The 20,376-nt window shown below is 35.1% G+C and overlaps 3 protein-coding genes across 7 annotated transcripts; 2 read left to right on the top strand and 1 right to left on the bottom strand.

Annotated features, from left to right (window-relative positions):
• Positions 1-61: 61 nt before the first annotated feature.
• LOC122574073 (CKLF-like MARVEL transmembrane domain-containing protein 4) lies at positions 62-12,109 on the bottom strand. 5 transcript variants are annotated; one of them, XM_043741181.1, is made up of 4 exons: positions 11,750-12,109; positions 1,316-1,483; positions 1,121-1,234; positions 62-648 (listed from the first exon to the last, which is right to left on the bottom strand). In XM_043741181.1, exons 1-4 carry the CDS (start codon positions 11,921-11,923, stop codon positions 565-567), a joined length of 540 nt encoding a protein of 179 aa, XP_043597116.1. In that variant the 5' UTR covers positions 11,924-12,109; the 3' UTR covers positions 62-564. The 5 variants fall into 5 exon arrangements, with proteins under 5 accessions (XP_043597116.1, XP_043597113.1, XP_043597114.1 ...); XM_043741178.1 differs by lacking the exons at positions 62-648; positions 1,121-1,234; positions 1,316-1,483 and adding exons at positions 1,490-8,813; positions 10,119-11,128 and having other exon boundaries at positions 11,750-11,888; XM_043741179.1 differs by lacking the exons at positions 62-648; positions 1,121-1,234; positions 1,316-1,483 and adding exons at positions 1,490-8,813; positions 10,850-11,128 and having other exon boundaries at positions 11,750-11,888.
• Positions 12,110-12,827: 718 nt separating this feature from the next.
• LOC122574281 (syntenin-1-like) lies at positions 12,828-15,457 on the top strand. Its single transcript, XM_043741687.1, has 8 exons — positions 12,828-13,018; positions 13,295-13,376; positions 13,478-13,666; positions 13,739-13,849; positions 13,945-14,180; positions 14,254-14,407; positions 14,487-14,596; positions 14,669-15,457. The coding sequence occupies exons 2-8, from the start codon at positions 13,326-13,328 to the stop codon at positions 14,721-14,723; spliced, it is 906 nt and encodes a 301-aa protein (XP_043597622.1). The 5' UTR covers positions 12,828-13,018; positions 13,295-13,325; the 3' UTR covers positions 14,724-15,457.
• Positions 15,458-15,608: 151 nt separating this feature from the next.
• LOC122574275 (protein brunelleschi) lies at positions 15,609-20,372 on the top strand. The gene is made up of 12 exons (XM_043741671.1): positions 15,609-16,777; positions 16,858-17,131; positions 17,202-17,400; positions 17,473-17,684; positions 17,748-17,946; positions 18,029-18,443; positions 18,519-18,739; positions 18,815-19,172; positions 19,238-19,394; positions 19,485-19,662; positions 19,735-19,958; positions 20,036-20,372. Exons 1-12 carry the CDS (start codon positions 15,840-15,842, stop codon positions 20,225-20,227), a joined length of 3,567 nt encoding a protein of 1,188 aa, XP_043597606.1. The 5' UTR covers positions 15,609-15,839; the 3' UTR covers positions 20,228-20,372.
• Positions 20,373-20,376: the final 4 nt, after the last annotated feature.

Below are 20,376 nucleotides of genomic sequence, written 5' to 3'. Positions count from 1 at the left end.
AAAAAAAAAAAAAAAAAAGAGATCGACATCCAATATGGATTTTATCGATTCTGAAACACAATTTGCTTTTAAAAGGTAACCTTTACATTTTATTTTAACCGTAACATTTTCCTTATTATTGTATATTATGCTTGTACAGTGAAAAATTGAACCGCGTAACGAAGAGGATACACGAATCTCGTCAAAACAAAAACCTTAAGAATCGTTGATATCTCTTCGGCGCATTAACCCGTCCTGAACCAGCAGTAAACTGTATTCATCTTTGTTTTATAATCGTTCGAGTAGCGAGCATGATCCCAGAAAACCGTAGTCGCAAACCTCTATCGATCGAACAGCATAATCGTCCGGTTTGATCAATCTTTAAGGCACGTATATTATAGAGTCTCTCGTTAAGCTACAACACATGATCAGGTAGGGGCCTCGTTGGACTAGCTTCGACTCATTCGTCTGTCCACGATCTTACTCTTGTTCGTAGAACGTACGATCGCGAAAACCCGAGTGTAGTAGCTGTGTCGTAGGTGCTCTTCAGGTACCTAGCGTCTCTTCGAGTACCTTTGCTTCTCTTCACTGTGTGTTACTGCTTCTGAATTCGACGTAGAGGAAATACGACCCGGCAGCGTACGCCAACGTATTAAAGATTCCAAAGACCTACGCAAATAGTAAAAGAATTTTAATCGTTATTTTCATTAGTAGGTAAAAACCGAGGCGTTTTACGACTTCCATTGGATCGTCAAACACGTACAATTGCTCACAAAAGTATCTGGACACCGACCACAGAAACTTTTTATCCACATATCGTGCGTGTTATATAAAACATTTTGAACTTTTATTCATAAAAGATTTCTATAAATGTTTGAAAATTTTCTTGAGCAACTGTATCTTGTTTTTTCATTTAACGCATAGTTGAGTAGAATGGAATAAATAGATTGGGGATTTTTATGCATTCATGGGAAATTTAGAAATTCAACTACGCTATAGTAAAATTCATGTTACTACAATTTGACCAGTGACGGGGATACTTATGAGCGGTAGTATAGATTCCACCTGTCTAATTATATTCATAGAAACATAAATTTGCATAAATATCTGCAGTCTAGTGACAAGGCACGTTTATTCTTACCCCTGCGGCAATATTCCTTGAGACCATTGAACCTATTAACGAGGTCCAGATAGATAACTGAACCACGAAGGCAATCAGATAAAAGAAGGTGAATATTCCTGTGTTCAAAAGTTCCTGCAATTGAACAGACGCTTTGTAAGTACGAGGTGAAGTTACGTTTGCAAAATAAAAATTGTTGTTCAGCTGTTTACTCACCGTTGCAATCCAATTGATAGGTAGCTTAAGCGCTTCTCGAATCGACAGCAGATAGATGAAACACCATAAAAGAGTAGCGATGAAAGCTGTTACAGCGACGAATAGAAACCAATGGGTCCCGCTTACCAATGCCGGTGAGGCACATGACATACATATTATACCAAAACCCTGAAACCAATCGAAACACGCATTCCTTTAATTTAATGATTTTCAATATCGAATCGATATTTCAATCCTCATCGTGTACATATGGGATTTTCATGTCTAAACTAATTCGAACACGACACTGCACTTTTTACGTTCTAGTCGTGTGTATTATTTGCTATGGAGGATCCCATTTAGCTGGTTCATATTAGCTGTATAATTGTCTATTTACATAAATTATTTGTCAAACATGTTATGGCATGTAATATCAAATTTGGAATGTTCGAGGACATTATACGAATTTTTTCGAATTTTTTTTTTTATGACCCACACGAAACTCCCACGTTTACATTTTAAAAGTACCGTAGATAGGTTTATCTATTAAAGATCAATTTACCACTGCTTTTACTTGCTATCGCATATGAATAGAAGAAAGACACGAACAGCTTAAGAAGCCAAATTGTTTTCTAATGCTTCTTTAGTTTTACGTCGTATTTCAGTAAATTTCTGAACGTAATAATTAAGCGATTTTCCCAGTTCTACCGGAATAAATTCCTCGAATTCCGGGGCTTCTGCTTTCGTTTCGAGAAGTTCAGGAAATTCTGCAGATAATGTATTGAACAAATAAACATCCCTATGAGCGATCTTATCTTGAACTTTCGCCAATTTCGCGTCTCTTTCATCTTGCAAAGTGACGAAAGGAATCCTCTTTGCTTCGAGTTCCGAGGGAACTAAATTCCGTTTACTCAAAAGAACTTCTTTCATTCTGTCGAACTCCTTCGATTTCCACGCGACGTCTTTTGGAATCGGAACGCTTCGCGCCCTTTTCTCCGCTTGCAACCTCAACCTTGTCTCTTGTTCTCTCCTAAGCCTTTCTCTCGCCTCTTTCGCCTCTCTTTTAACTTGTTCCTCGTGCCTTGCTAATTTTTTCGCGACTATAGCAGCATCGTTATTGACAAAATCGTTCTGCCAACTGATGAAAAGCTTTTTCCTTCGCGTCTCTTTCCAAGTATATTCTTCGAACCAATCCATTCTTTCTATCGTGCTTTCGTTACGAGAAACCTCTGCTTCTGTGAACACACGAAACAATCCACCACCATCGCCTATGCCTATCTTCTTGAAACCATTGTTATATAATACAGGAGATTCTAACAAAGTTAGATAAGTAATCGGTTCCAATGAAACGATTTGGGTAAATATCGGCTGAGTCGATTCGTTCTTTATATCCCACATCTCAAGATTCCCGTCTTGGCTGCCGACCAAAAATACGCCAGGTTCGTTAGCCCAACAACAGCTCGTATAACGAGAGGAAGTTGTTCTCCAAAATAAAGGAGAATCGATATGATCGTCGTTCCAAATGGCAAACACTCGTCCACCGACTGTCAGGAGCACGTTCTGAAGATGTGCCGACCGCGTGATCTCTACAACAGGGCCATTGTGTGCGTAAGAACAGTTTAACATATCGCATTCGATAATGTCTGTTGAATTTTCTTCGAATATTTGCTTTTCCCATGCGCACGTTATCAACCCTTCTACGCAACCTATCCATAGATATTTCGTTATGCAATCCTTCTCTCTTACTTCATTTTTATTCGTATCCGGTGAATTTTCACCGTGTTCAGCGACGATAGGTGGAAAGCAGAAACATAAAGAAGTAAACTGTGGCTTTTCATCGACAGTTTGAATTTTTATACGAAAATTCGGGCGAAGAGGTTCGTCAGAATCTTCATCATTGCGAATAGAACGTTTCGAAAGAAAAGAAATATTCCAAACTGCTATGGTGCCGTCCTCGGAAGCGGTTAGAAGTTGCACGTCGGAAGAAACGAGTGACTTTGTCAAGCTTCCATTTGGCTCTGTGTTATGTTTGGCAGGTATCCATCGAATGTTTCGAACAGGTAGCTGATGAGAACGATGTTTGTCCGAAACAACGATAGGACGAAACACTGGTAAACTGTTTCGTGTCGACGTTCCAAGTTTTATATTTCCGTCGTCGAGATTATTTAGAAACTCTTTGATGTTCCAGATAACTATCTGACCAGTGGAACGACCTCCTATTAAAAGATTATCGTCGTAAGGGCAAAACGAGATGGCGTAAATCTCTCTGTGGTCCTGAAGTGCAAGTTGTGGACGAAGTGGATCGTTTAATTTCCAAAGTAGCACTCTGGCTTGAAATTCGTTCTTTTGAGTTTGTCTGGAAAATTTCGATTTGCTGATGTACGAAATCGCCAAGTATTCTGTCAATTTTGGATGCAACGAAACGTCAGAAACAGTTCTATTGGCTGTAAAATTGAAATCAGTGAACGACACCTGTTCACGAAATGCAGGCGTATTGAAGACCGTTGAGATATCTTCTCCTTGGTTAGATAAATTTTCAATATCATCCACGTGCAAATTAACAGCTGCGTTATATTTAATTGCATCGATCATTTGTTGCGAACGAGCTTCTAAAAATAGTTCCAAAGCTGTTTTTTCCCTGGGTTTCTCGATTTCCTTGCAATGAATAGCGCCGTCATCTTTTTCCGATCCTTCTTTCAACTGTCCCTCTTCTTCGTTATTTCCAACCATAAACTCGCTCAAAATGTCTTCGCACGCGTATTGAGTCCATGCATTTTTAGGGTACTCGGGACACGTTTGAACAAATGTTTCACGAGGTTGCATATACGTCTGAACAGCCCTGCAAATGCATTTTCTATCGACGTTTTCGAATTTCTCGTCTTCGTTGATCAGCTGGACGTAACCGTCTCTAGAATCATTCGCGCTTCTGTCGCATAACGTTCGACAAGAATTCAGAAATCTTGCAGGTAATACGATTTCTATTTCAAAATATTCTCTCGTATTCCTGACGAATGTTTCCTCTACTTCCAAGTCACTACCTAAAGAGTTCCACGGTTTAACAGCCTTTATTACTTTGCCGATAACTTTCTTCCAAATAATACGAGTAATATTTCTATTTCGCTGTCGTACAAGGTCCCTCGCTTCTTCGGTCAGACAAATCACAAATTCGTCGGACTTTAACTCAGTAGACGAATAGCCTACAAGGAACGTATCAGCCTCGTAAATTTCGATATCTTCTCGGAAAACCGCCAGTGAGGAATCAGGTAATTTAGCGAACTTTGCGACAACGTCTCGGTGCACATACGCCCACGGATATTCCAGGAACACGTGTTCGCCGACCAAACAACCCAATTCTCGTTGCGTCTTGGGATCGAGCTTCACGCGTTCTACATTCTCGATATTTTCGTCGACTAGCGTCCACCCGTGCGGATACTTAACCGCTTTCCTTCGCATCTCGTCTTTCTTTACGACTGTCCGGTACGATACTCGGTTAGAGTCGTTAGAGATACCAAGCATCGATCAAACTTTCTTATACTCTAGAAACCAACCGATTTCGATCATCCTACGTTAGATTTCTTTCTAGCTGTTATTTGTCGCAAATGAAAATCGTTCACCTAAAGAAAGTTATATTTAAAGCTGCACGGCCTTGATTCGAGCTATACTCGACGTCGTATTTTATTCCATTTGATACTCTCATCGTGCGACTAGTCATATTCCTTCCCATGTAGTCGTCAACTATGAACAATCTACGAATTTAACCTGCTAGATATAAAACAGTCACGACAAAACGTCTAGCGTTGCGAAGAAGTAAAAATAGCGCGCGAACCTTGTTGGCATGAAATTTAGATATGAATGTTTATAATATACAAGAGGCTGGAATGTATGAAAGGGTGAACGGGCGCGAAAGTGCGAAGGATTGGAACGCTGATTGGAACTGTATACCGAAGGAAGAATTTCACTTTCACTCGTTTGAAAACGTCGTCGACCGCGATAAACGTTCGACTGAGAATTCCTAACATCGATAGCTTATGCAACGACTATACAAGTTATTAAAATATTAGCGACATAATCGTTCGATTTGCTTAGAAATAGCTGGTGTTTTCTTTTATCTAATTTCTGTTCTTTAGTATCGGTATGATGTTTTTGAAACGAAATAACGACGATTCCTAAAATAACTTTAAAAGAGGGTAACTAGCTGTTAGGAAATATAGGTCAGGCATCTGCATTATTCATTGGGGGAACGATCTACAAGCATTAATACGCCACTTTTAATATACATACATAACATTAACGATCGTAATAAAGATGATAGCGAACCGCTCTAGCCCCATTCACTTAAACTGTGTAGTAGATATGCAATTGATGAGCAGGGAACTGAAACATGACATCATCGCATTGACGGCGCACACATTTGCCGCTGCATTCCGATAACGATAGTTTTCGCTTTTGCAACGTATCGGCAAACATAAGGACTTGTAACGGTTTCGTATGAGACTTTTCCATATTTCGTTGAAGCTTCAGGTGTCTCTTAACATTGGACAAACTTAATTGTCCCGAAAACTTAATTGGAGTGAAAACGTGTAACAAAATTGACTTGAATGAAACGTACGGAGGAGGCGGATGGATGTGTAACGAAGAAAATTTTCGTGGGTCGAATGCTCTTCAAAACTTAGCAACAAGTGTTCCACTAAATTTCAAGTTTTCATCGTCGAGTCAATGGTGATGAATGAGCACACGAATTACTGAAATATTACATGAATTGGGTTATTGGTTACTATCGCTGAGTGTCGGACGAATTTATCAAATAAATGGAAAAAGTGTTTACGGCGGAAATAACACAATAATACTCAATATTAACGTGATAAGAGATATTTGTAAATAAAGAACGTATACGCGTGTGTGTGTAAAAATTTCAGCAGCAATTCAGGAGGCATTCATTTGCAGACGTATGTGTAACATGATTGCCATTCGTGTATGTAGGAAACCGCTTACTTAAAGTCCAGATAATTAATCGAAATGCGAAGTCAGTACTTAGAAATAGCAGATAAGATATAACTCGAGGAGAAACCTTACGACACACATGCGCTATTCGTGTACGATTACTAAGTGGTTACTACCTACAGTTTAGACTAACGGTTTACAAAGCTAGAATTTTTTCATCGCGTCACGATCAATTAATCGAAATTAAGAAGAAATGCTGAGAAAAGCATCATCATGTGAAACAGAGTTATGTAAAACAGAGTGTTTTCTAGTTCAAAACTTAAATCATGACGATAAATCACATGTTAGATTAGTTCAAAAGGACAGCGATTAGTACTGATAAATTCTCTTGGATGACAGTAACAAATTTGGCAATAAAGTAAAGGAAACTTTAAATGTACATTTTATTAATTATTACAAGTCATCCGATTTGAGTCATCGGTAAAAAAACAACGCGTAACTTATCAGTTTATTAATACATATTACATGTTAAAGTTGAAATATCATTGTGTAAGGGAGCAACGATGTTAAAACAACAGTCATATCATTTATCGACTTGTTTCACGCGTCATTTCTAAAACTATAGCACTAAACTTTAGTATAATTTTGTCAGGGAAATGACGTATACTCCTTAAAACAGAGATGACTCTAACAAGTTCTCCGCTTTATCTTAAGGTTCCAGAAATAATACTTTTACAATCGGAGACGAACGACTTGGACTCGTAACTTCCAAGCAACGAATAATTATGCTTTTTATTCTTGGCAATAAATGGCACCGGAAACTGTGACTTATATGAAAAAGAAACGTCGATCGATTCGCATAGATTGATACGCCTCGTGTTCGTTCCACTCGTTTAAATTGGCAAGTGCTTTCAAAATTATCAGGATTTACGCTAGTTCGCGGGCTGTTGTAACTCTTTTTCTGTTTAAAAGGCTACTGTTCGCGATACAGGCCTCTTTTTATCTATAAATCAATTTGTGCAACATTACGATTTATTAAACGATTACGTAATTTTAATGAACCAACGTACGTTATCGCGCTTGTTCGATCATAATGAAACGCACACCGGTTATAGAGAAATAACTGCGTAATTAGTAATATACATCGCGTTAAATAACGTTACGGATTTAACTCTGACACGAGCGTGATATAGAAGAACTTGAATTGTATTTTGCGCGTCGACAAATATTCCTTGTAACGCGTTAACTATTTCTCACGTCGTATTTCTTGTATTTCCTTTCCCATGTTGTATATGTAAATATTTTATACTCCCATGTAAATTACATCGTTCTTCATCACAGTTTGCGTCATTCTACGAAGAAGAGACAAAAACTACAGATGAATAATAATGCTACTTATTGCTCTTCAAATATGTAAATCGTTTACTCAACCATTCACCCACGTGGTGTAATGTATGAGTTATATACCTAAGAGATTAGGTCGCGCAACACGATTGCAAGTAGACACAGATATCGTCCAAGATCGCAAAACCAATAAAATGAAGAAATATAAATCGACGCCTATATTCAATATATCTATAGAGATTCACCGTGTGATCTAATCAATTGGCTTGTACTTCCACAAACGTGGAAAGAAGATTTATATGACTTGAATTTGTCACTTGAGTCTCTTTCTCTGCGTTACGAGGCGCGGCTTGTCCTTGCGTATAAGGTAGGTATTTGCGTGTGTTTACTGAGTTTACTGCATAACTTGTTGCACCAGGCGATATGCTTCGTGAACAGCTTATACACCATAGACACTCGTGAACCTAGAACTCTGTAATCGTCGTCGTGATCGATATTGCACAATTCCTTGTGTTTTGTTCGTCTGTGAACTAGCTAAAATCATGTCCTTCGAGCGTTTCTACCTGTCGAGTATTTTTCAAGTATTTAGTAATACGAGTATTACATATTGATTTCTCGAAATTTCTCAATAATATCTTACACGATGTAAGGAATGCAGTACGATGTTATTATCAGGACCACGATTAGCAGAACGATCGATCATTGATAGAATGTTTGAAGATAATACTTTACGAGAAATATTTGAAGATAAGAATAAAAATTCAAAGAAATTGTGACGTTTTTATTCATAAATCCTTGTTGGATCTTTTCATAGTAGATAATATCGTATATATGTATTTACAAAATTAAAAATAATACCGAAATTACGCATATGCGGACAAAATACGACTGATAATATTTATGAAACATTATAAATATTAGAAATATTTAAAATAAATGATCACGTGGAAAAAGAATTTTCTATTACCTGGAAAGTTCGATTATTCAAACAACATGTGTCGTGATCAGTTCGAATAATCAAGATTCTGCTGTAGTTCGTTCGACAAGTAGAAAAACAAACGTTCATCTTGACGAGGTTAGCAACAGTATCGTGTTTTCCGTTCGGCTACTGTGTAACTTTTTCCGCGCGTTTCCTTCTCACGCTCTATCGATGAAAATTACTAAACGACTAAGTACGTATCAGCCTGACCGAAATTCACCATTCAAATGAAGCGATTTCTTCCCATTGTGTTCACTGTTACGAAGATCATGCGATATTGATTACACGAAACAATTGAGGTTATGTTTACCTAAAAGTCTTAAATTTTGCCTTTACGACTCGACGTAGAACAAAAAGTTGAAACATGTAACACTAAGATATAAGCTTGTTGGTAATGAATTTGTTAATGGGATAAGAAACTAGAGACATAAGAAACGTGTAAGAACTATGGACTTGAATAGCTTGGAAAAGTTGTAGGATCTATGTCATCGACGACCCTGAAATATGCTGGATTCATTCTATTCGTGAGTATCATTGTACATACGGCATAATACATATACGAGAATAAATATGACGTACGTGAATGACACGGTAAATGACATTCGTATTGTGTTAGTTGTACTATCTGTTTCTTATTGATGCATTCCACATTAAGGAGTCTCGCTACTAATGATCAGAATCGAAGGCTGGAACAACCCGGCTTGCGTAACAAGTGCCCTCATAAATACTAAACAGGATTAATAGAAACAATGTTTTTGGCATCTTTCATCGTGTTTTCGGCATTCATTCATCGATGATAGTAATTGCTCGTTGTAATAATTTAACCTCTTGGAGCTAAAAGACACGAAAAATTTCAATGAAATTTGATTCGAGTCGCACACGTGGATCTTATGAACGATAAAGTAGTTGGTAGAAGAACGAAAAATTATCGAGAAAAAGTCAAGGACAGCATGAATTTTTAATGAATCGTTCCGATACCGTTGGTACGGCCTCGGCGTATGGCAGTAGGATGGAACTGTGAGTATGTGGGACGCCACGTATGGTCCCGGTCATCGGGATGAACATGTATGGTCATCGAACGTGTGTCTAGTTAGTAGGGACGTGTGTCGAGCGCATCGAAACTATGCCACCGACCGGGAATCGTTCCAAGACTTTGGTCAATCACGCGCGATCATCATCTTTAATAAAAACCGGTTCTCTTTCCCCTTCACATCATTGATATTTGTAGATTTGTTGCTTCTTCTTCTTTAAGAAGATATATTCGGAATTTAATGTATTATTTAATACTTGAAATTGCGTATTTGAAAGTTAAGATGAAATGATGTGCATACTTTTATTTAGAGAATTTAGACACATAAAAGTTCGTTGAATGCACCAAAGATGCGAAGATATATAAAATACTGGAAGCAACTATAGTGCTTATTACGAATGATGACCAACATTTTCTGCTTAAGTACCATTTTCTTAGTAGTTACATAGTTTCTTTAGTTCGTAAAAGCATGAATTTGTATAAATATTCACAGGCTAATAATTATGTAAAATTTATAACACTTTGCATACCACGTAGATAAACATGCAACCAATAATACACCGTCTGTATGGACAAATGCGATTCGAGGACAGCAAAAGTCTCGTGAAATAAATAGCTTGGTCGTATTTGGTTTCTATCTGCTAGTAATTTCATCTGCTGCAAAATCACCGTCAGGATTTATCATATGTATAATTTCTTTGCTTATGTCCCGCCACATAAATTAGCTCATTTATTTCGATAGATAGAAAACAATGCGCGCCTATTTACGAGCAAATATAAACCGGAAAACGTCAGTGGGCGTGTCTCTGACTACACGTGCGTGAACCAAGGAGAAACGATGCTTGCCGATGCTGATCACTTAACGGTACCGCCGATTTCGAAGAGGAATCCATTACGCAGCCGGAAAAATCAAAAACAATTTTTTTTAATTTTTTTTATTAATATTTCTATTTTAATGATATTTTATAATTTAGAAAAGGGAATATTTTAATATGCAGTAGCTAATAGCGAAAAGGATCTGTTAAATTCAATGATATAGTTGAGGAAATATTTTAAAAGACAAAGGTATATGTAACTTAAGACAAACAATATTTTAATATCTTTTAATATATTAATCTTTTTAACAAGAGAAATATTTGTGGCGAGAAATGTTTGTGCCAAAATTAAATAAAAAGATAATTGTGATAACGTGGATATGATAGCAATCTAAGTAATGTATTTTAAAACTGTCCCCCTACAAAAAATAGAAATTGTGTCTTACCGTGTTCTTTCTCTAATCTTCGTATGGAAACAGAGTTAATACTTAACGCCGTGATTTTATAAGAAATTATTATTACTGTTTCAAGATAGTGGATGATAGTTCGTTAATCGTTCGGTGAGCAGACTACCGTTATGCAGTTATGCCGTCGCAGGTTCAACGTTACGGTGCAAACGAAATTCGAAACTGCGTATGTTTCCTTATTTTTTAAATGATAGTAAATCTCTTTACTGCATGCTCGGAGAAGTAAGTCGTATTCAGTAGACGCGAAATTGCGCAATGCTGAAAAAGATGCGTGTTTAAAATAACAATACCGTGCAAAAAGATAATAGGATCGTAGTAGCGAAAGCGATGATGAATGTTTGCCAAACTCCAATGAGATTAACAACATCGCAAAAATAAAACTCCGTCTAAACGACATAATAGATGTTCTTACTTTGCAATACATATTGAAAAACACGATGTGTACTTATATCTTGTGTGTGTACGATATGTACCTATATCTTTGAAACGTGGAACAAACATGCGTCTGAGGTTTACTAGTACGTGTTATTCTATTTTTATCAACATAAATATATTGTGTAGAATCAGTTGCATAATACTACATACTTAATCTATCACATTGTTTGAAAAATACACGAATGCAAAGAAATCGAAATAATCGATGCGATAAATTTTACAATACATTAATTTTTCCGATATTGTATGTTTTTATCATATGCGAAGATATCAAAAATATCATTAATCATTATTACTGAAAAAATTTTTAAATTGCAATCAGCGCTACCTTGTTTTATTAATGATTAATAACCACATTTAATTCTGGCTGTTTGATTAATTAAATCCTGCATTTTAATCAGAAGGAGATTAATTACCGAAGTATGATCGATAGGTTTTACTTACCACTTGTGCGAGTTTAATGATACCAGGTATCGTTCTGAAGTAGGACACGTTCAACGTAATGCCTAACAGAGGGTTAGGTTGAACCGGTTCCGTCTTTACGGTAGGCACCTGTCGAGGATTGTTGCTGGCGTTATTGCTGGAACCGTCCATTGTCACAACGGTCTCCGACATCATATTATGTTTTCTTCGCGCCAAATATACCACGACGTAATTCGACGTATATTCGTCAGTGAAAGGGGTACCGGTGTGAATATGAACACTAATAGAAAATAAAGATAACCAGTACCGCGACTGCCAAGTTCGGAACACCTGTTGGTTCACCACGGCCCGCACGGAGGCCTCACCATTGAATACTACCTACGTATTAGCCAACAACCCGCTGTTCCCCTACCGTATTCTATTTTCCCCCACCTTTATACAATTCCTTCTTTAACTTGTCAACAAAGTTGAAGCCAATCGCCACGTCTTACGAGTTTTCCTCTTCCACTTCTCTTCTTTATCTTCTCTTTCACTTCTTCCTTATCTATGCCAGCCGATAAATACATTTCATTCAATTTTATAGCTCCTTTTTAAAAATTCCATAAATTTTTAATATTCTTCCCGTGTAAACTTTATAATTCAGAGGTTTATAATTCAATACAGAATTGCATCATGAATATCTGATAATCATGTAAAATATCTCTTCGTATCCCTACTTTAAAAAATTATACTATTATTGAAGTGTAGAATATCTTGTAACTTAATGAAACGTGTTTTTAGAACAAAGTAGCTGTTAACTAAAATTTATGTGTGTGAATATCAATACTCTAGCAAATATATTTTTGTCGAAGAATAAAAAATGTTGTATATCCTATTTGACTTAACTTTATTAATGAAATCATTGATATGATGGATACATTTTTAAACAGATGCGCCTTGGCGCGGTTACAAGAGAATGTGGAAGATCATTGGTCACTAAATAGAGATTGCACATGCGATGGAACGTAGAGCCAATGGTAGAGGTTATGGTGACTCAATAGCTTGAGATCGTAGGTTATATACAACAGCGTAAACCAATCAATAAATTGCCCTAACAGAATCGACGTTGACGCATCTCACTGGGAGAGTTGTTTTGTTCATCACTTGTGGCTTATCAATGATGCTTCAAGTGCCTCTCATGTCGTTTAAGACGTGTAATTTCGTGTTTTTTACATAAAGTAGTGAAACGTTGACCAGAGGCTTTGTGCATCGTGATAGGAGTATTGTATTTTACCAATCATCTTTTTAGAGGTGTAGTATTTAAACTTGTATCTAGGTATAAACATTTGTGCAAGATGTCTTAGATATCCAGTACATTCATCGCATCGCTATGCGGATGATCGTCGGCTGAATTACGATATTATATATATTATTGCATGTTGACTATGTTTTAAATTTCATACATGTATTTCTGTTTTGTTTATACTGTCACTGTTTTAAATTGCGATAAATAATTTTACATCCTTGTTTATTACCTCATTTCACGATTAACAAACAAATTATTCCTTAAAAACATATTTTATATAGGTATACTTATTTTCTGCAAAATCTATACAAAATGTCTCTGTATCCAACTCTCGAAGACTTGAAAGTGGATCATATGATGAAGGTAAGATCAAACTTTTAGCTATATATATTTTTAACTATAAAGTTATCCATTATTTCACATATTATATATTATATGTATATTAATTTATGTCATATTTGCAGGCTCAACTACAAATGGAATCACAACACAATGTTCTACCTATATCGCAAGAACAAACCGAACCATCTGCACCTGCGCATAATATCCTTTCTAATATGCTATATCCTTCATTAGGAGAATATATGGGTTTAGAACTTACTGAAGAAATGATAGCACAAAATATGCCTGAATATTCTCATGTTAAACAGAATGTAAGTGATATAATAGGACTTCAACTAACTTACAATTTACAGCAAAATAACTATAAAAAATCTATGTTTCAGATAATGGTACGTACACCTATAAACTCAGGTCCTTTAGCAGGTATGGTTGCGCCACTATCTGGCCAGTCTTTAGGATTACAGAGAGCACAAGTTACAAATGGTATAAGAGAAGTAAGTAATTTTCCATATTTATGTTATATAATACATGTAAAATATTAGTATCTTATATCTTGAAAAGGAATAATCTTTTTATCTTATCATTATAGTTGATATTATGCAAGGATAAACATGGTAAAATTGGTATGAGAGTTAATAATGTAGATAATGGCATTTTCGTATGCCTAGTAAGTCAAAATTCGCCTGCTGCACTTGCTGGATTACGATTTGGAGACCAAATTTTGAGTATCAATGATGTCTCTGTTGCTGGATATACAATGGAACAAGTTCACAAAATGTTCAGAAACGCTGACATTAATGGCATTAAAGTAGTAGTAAGGGACAGGTCAGCTACATATTCTTTTAATCAGTAAAATTATAATTTTACTATTTTTTTTATTAAATTTTGTAAATTCTAGACCATTTGAACGCACAGTAACAATGCACAAAGATAGTATAAAATATATCGGATTTCAGTTCAGAAACGGAAAGATAGTCTCTTTAATTAAAGATTCTTCTGCTGCCAAAAATGGACTTTTAACAAATCATCAAATATTAGAAGTTAACGGAAAGGTTTGCTATGACATAATAAATTTATGTGTTTGATACAGTTAATAAGTTTGAATAATATCTCTTCCATAAAATGATTTAGAATGTTATAGGGTTAAAAGACAAAGAAGTCACGGAGGAGATTGGGAAAGGTGGGAATATAATCACGTTGACGATTATTCCATCGTATATTTTTGACCACATGATTAAAAAGTACATTTTCGTTAATATACAACATTATGTCTAACTATATTGCAAATATTTTATCGAAATAATATTTTTCAGAATGAACACCAGCTTGTTGAAAACACTTATGGACCATTCTACGCCAGATTTTTAAAGTAGTCTCGAATTCGTACTTTAAAGTTGATTTTACATCTTATTTTTTTAGAGATATATATGTATGTGTTTCACATTACGACTACCATATATAAATCAAGTATAGTAGTGCGTTTATATTCCACATATCTAAAAAGATATTATAAAAATATCTTTATAATACTTATTATTCGATTTTTTAAACTAAAAAGTTAATAGTAATAGTTGAAAGTTTTCATTATTTACCATATATAAAAGGAATGGTAATATATAAAAGTATATTTAAATCGTTTTTTATATTTACATAATACCTAACAAATATGTAATGCTTATTCATTTTATTATTTGGAATATAACCACTATTTATTACTATGTCCAGGGTACCTTTGTTATTTAAATAAGAATATTTGTTAATTCTTTTTTAAAAAAAGTTCATATCCTTTCTTAACAATTCAATTTATATGGAAGTATTTTAAACAATGACGCTTAATTATACTTGATATGTACATGTTTGTGCATATTTAAACAATTTTCATAGTATAAAAACTGCACATTACAGTTTTAATCTCTGTTATTTTATTACATTTATGTAATATTTTATCATATCTATTTTTTCTATTGATATAATCTTCATAGAATCTTTAGGTAAAAATATAATATTTCGTATTGTATTTTAACAATGTGCCAATTCTGTACAAACTTTAAATAAAATGTATACTCCATAGAATTAAAAGTTACATATAAACTCAATACCTATATTTTGCTTTGTTTACTTTCTTATTCTTTATATTTTTGTCATTTGTTATCCTTATTTTGTGTCATTTAACAAGTTTTCGTTCCTCTATGATTACTAATTTCCTCTACTAATACGTATGTAATATAAATATGATAAACATCTTATAACGCACGCGCATTTGATATGCCTTAAACATGGCAGTTTGTGTTTTATTTGTCGTTCCTGCAAGTGTAGTAACACAACAATTATCAGAGTGAAATGTAGTATTAAATATTGTTATGATGAACGCGGGATATAATTGTCGGATTAAGGAATTATCATACATCCGTAATACCGCAGGCAAAGTTATTATCTATGTAAACCTAGGTACCACAAAGTACTACTAGGAAGTGAGTGATATAAATGCGCTCGGCTATTAGTGTTATTTTGTCGAGTCCGGTACCCGACAACAAGATGTCTCATCCTGATTACGAGCAAACTGCTCATGATCATGCAGCATTGCTTCTACTTTTGAGGCCTATTGGCACACAAATCAAACAAAAGACTATTACCAGGTTATGTGAACGAATAATGAAAGCAGGCAGCAGATTCTCTGTGGCCGATTCTACTGGTGGAACGCGCGAAATTCTTGCTAGATTCGTTAGAGAACATCCTGTTGAAAATAACGATTGGGGAGATTTTCAAACTCACAGAAGATTGTTAGGGTTAATTACTTTTGGCAAATATGACAATCAAGTGGAGTTAAACGAGCTGTGCAGAGTCCATGAGACTTTAAAAGTAAAGTACAGTGCAACATTGTATGATTCACGTGCTATTCTTTTTGGGCCATTAGAATCAAATAACGCTCATGAACCACCAGCATCATATAGTACACCTTCGAATTTCAAAACTAGAGCTGTGTTTTATACAGATGAGACATGTCCTGATCTCGAAGTTCATGTAATGGAATGTCTCAATTCTTTATTCTGGATTTTGGAATCCAAAAGATTAGAAAGATCAAGAGAAAAGATAGACCGGGTCTCTCTTTTACTAGCTCCTTTTGAAAAGAAAGATTTCATAGGATTAGATCTTGAATCTAGGAATAATAGAAAAAGATGTGTAGGTCGCATGACAAAACATTTGGGTGATTTATGTCTCCAAGCTGGTCTACCAGCAGATGCTTTGAGCAATTATAATTCTGCAGCTAGCGTACTACAAGCTGTAAATGATTGGTTATGGCTAGGAGCAGCATTTGAAGGTTTATGTGCTGCATCTGCTTTAGTGTTATATCCAAATATGTGTAGAAGTCTTCCATTGCAGAGAAACTCTTCTCTTCAGGAAGGAAGTCCAGGTAAGCAGAGGTATGTATAGAATAAATTAATTTCAGAAATGGAAGTTTAATGCTTTGGATAAAGAATGGATAATATTTCACTATATATAGAAGAGGTTCACAAGCTGTGGCAACTTTGCTATCACCCCCAGCTATAGAGGTGGTAAAGAGTAATATGCCACATATTTTGCTACCTGAAGAAATATCAAAAAAGTATCGCGAGGCAATAGTACATTATAGTAAATATCAATATGCTGGAATAATTGAGACAGAAGCTAGCTTTAAGGCTACAAGAATTTCAATAGAGCAAAATTGTACTTTACAAGCTGCTTCATACTTAAATAATGTCATACTTATAAATTTACCACTAAGTGAGCAAGAAAAAGTATGTAATTTACGTGAGAATGTTATTAATTTACTAAATGACAATAACAAAAAATTATACAATATTTTAGATTGATCGGTTCACTACATTATCAGATTTATACACAAGTTTTGGTTTTATAAGAAAAGCGTCATTTTGTCTAAGATTAGCTGCAACAAGACATGTATCTCAAAATAATCCTAATCCAGATTGGCAACAGTGTTATAATTTAATGTTACAAGCTACTTCTGGATTTAAATTGTCCTTAGATCCTGTTGATATGTCTCCTGGTAATTTTTTTATGACATAATCTTGGATCGTGTTGTGACGCGTTAGCGTTAAGGGAAAATTTGTTTGTATAGAAAACCATAGAGGCTGGCCAGTTATACAAATTCAGGTAATAAATGAACTTGTTACTGCCGCTAATCGCATGGGTAATCCAGCATTGGCGACGAGACACATGACATTTCTACTTCAAACGATGTACAATTACTTAACTCCTAATGAACGTAAAGAAACTGCTTTGCAACTTCAAAATGTATCTCAACAATGCGAAGGCGCTCCCGTACCTCTCGTAAGTTTTAGGAAAATGTTAGGATAACGTTTTCAGTATTGAAAATAAAATTATTTTCAATAGGTTTTAGATTCTGGAACAGTTATACCGCCTGCTAATTTAACGAATATTCCAAAAACTAAATCATTTATTTTAAAAAATATGCAACCACATCTTCAACCTCAAAAGATTGAAAGAGTAAAAGAAGATCATGGCCCATTTTTATTTACACCCATTAACTTTGGATCTTTAGAGAGGAAAAATATATCTAAGAGTAAAGTTGGTACGTGCGTGTATCGACTTGATGTTGCCTACAAAATTATATTATTTATAATTTACTATATAACAAATATAAATGGTTACAGATTATTTATGGGTAGAAGGTGATATTTGCGAAGTATCCATGCAACTTATTAATCCCTTACCGTTTGAACTTCACGTTTCCAATATGAGGCTTCTTACAAATGGTGTAGTATTCGAGTCAATTCCCGAAAGTATTACACTTCCTGCTGAATCAGGACCAATTGCGGTAACATTAGCGGGCAGACCTAAAGAAATTGGAGATTTAGAGATTCTCGGCTTTAGTACGCATACATTAGGGGTGAAATCAAATTGTAGATTAAGGTATATGGAGGGAATGGTTCACTCTCAATATACTGTTGAGGTAGTTCCAGCTTTACCGAGAATAGAAGTAGCCACAAGTTTACCTCAAACTGCGAGCTTTAGCTCCGGAGACAATATAGTGACTAGCGCAAGTATATCACTATATGGTGGAGAAAGGTATATCTATTATAAATAATTATAACAAATATATGACCTTTATACTGGAACCTAATAGCCATTTCTACGCTGTAGTGCCGAATGTACTGTAACAATTACAAATATCGGCCAAGTTCCTATCGAAACAATCGAACTATCAATACAATCAACATTAGACACAATACTCGAAAGTAAAATATTTAAATGGAACGATAAAAATTTTATGGCACAGTTACCCATACAACCCGGCGCTAGTGCCAGTCTTACATTGTATTTATATGCGGCTACAGATTTTATAGCACCTACATCGCGAAATGGTAATATGATCAATTACTTCTATCTTTTTCTTTCAATACAGTGTAATAAATTATTATATATTAAATATCTTTTAGATATTAGCAGCAGTACGTATCTCAGCCAGCCGAGCAGCTTAATGTCTCATTCAGGACACAGCTCGTTACCATCTAGATTAAGTTCCCCGTCGCATACAAAGAGACAATCCGAATTAACTTCCTCATTCAGATCAGGTTTAAGTTCTCATTCGGGCCATTCTTCTTTGGCAAGTTCGCGTTTATCCAAGCTTGCAGTTCCATTACATACTTCAAATGTTGTCGAAGGGCAATTGAAAATAAAGTACTCGGGTGGTACAGGTCTAACGGCAGGTTATTGTCGTATATCATCAGTTTTTATCACAATTGAGATGTTGCCTAGTGTACAAATTACAAATTGGGATGTACTTCCAGCAGAAACGTAAGCGCTTAACGAAAGAGTCATATCTCATATTTCGATCTAAATACGTATATGTATATTTCCAGGCCGTCACAATTTTATCTCGTGTTAGATTTAACAAATATGACTAATCATGAAATGGAATTGCATTATACACAAACTAAATGTATATACATGGAGGGTAAAGAGCCTTGTAGAATCCCTGTACCGGTTGATAGATGCCCACTTAATAAATTATCAATGGTATAGATCAATATCAATAAAGAATATCTTTTATTCATATTATAATTAAGAAATCTTATAATTAACAAATAGTTTCTGTTTTATTGATAGTTAAATGGAGCAGGTGATATCGGAGAACTACAAAAAGTTTGTTCTGAACATATTGCTTCATTAGTTGACTTACGGTGGCAATTATTGGGCACGGAATCGATCGGTAAAGCAACCCTTTCTGGCATTACTCTCACCCAAGATATGTTGGATCTCGTTAGAATGAGTCCCTTACAATGGGGTATGTTTGAATAATTGTCGTATAATTATTATCCTTTAACTACCCTATATTAAATTGATAAATGTTTTTCAGAAATTAAAATAAACGATGCAACTGTAAAGGCACAAGATGAACTTACGTGTAGTTTAGGTGAATGCGTTAGTGTCGGTATAGGGATATGTAATGCTTTGGAACATCCACTAAGTGATCTTATGTTAACTATAAATTTTTATCAAGATCACCATAATGGTGTAAATAATTATCAATTAGAAACGAGATTATCCATTGCTGGCGCAAATAGAGTCATGCTTCCAGCAGTAAGTTATTTTAGTGATAAAAATATACACAGTCCTAATAATTGCATTTCCTTCTCTTTCTTTCCATTCTTTTTTAGTTACAGGAATATGGACGAGTTTATCACGAATGTCGTGTAGTATTTTTTACAGCTGGACAGTATAAAATAGATATTCAATGTAGTAGTAAAGAGTCAACTCCAAATACGCCAGTTCTTTGTTCGGAATTGATAAACGCTGGACATACGTGGCGTTATATACCACCGATAGAAATAACTGTCGATGATTACTGATGTAAATGAAATTATTAAATGTGTGATTTTGTAACATTTATTAGACAGAGAGAAAAATAAAATATATTTATGCTTTGTTATTATCACTGTATGCAGTAAGATGTAAAAACTTCTACTTTTTTTAATAAACTATTAAAGAATAGTTGGTT

The sequence above is a fragment of the Bombus pyrosoma genome, linkage group LG13 (assembly GCF_014825855.1).
Source record: "Bombus pyrosoma isolate SC7728 linkage group LG13, ASM1482585v1, whole genome shotgun sequence".
Lineage (NCBI taxonomy): Eukaryota > Metazoa > Arthropoda > Insecta > Hymenoptera > Apidae > Bombus > Bombus pyrosoma.
The sequence above is the reverse complement of the archived record's forward strand: the minus strand, read 5'-3'. Positions and strand labels throughout refer to the sequence as shown.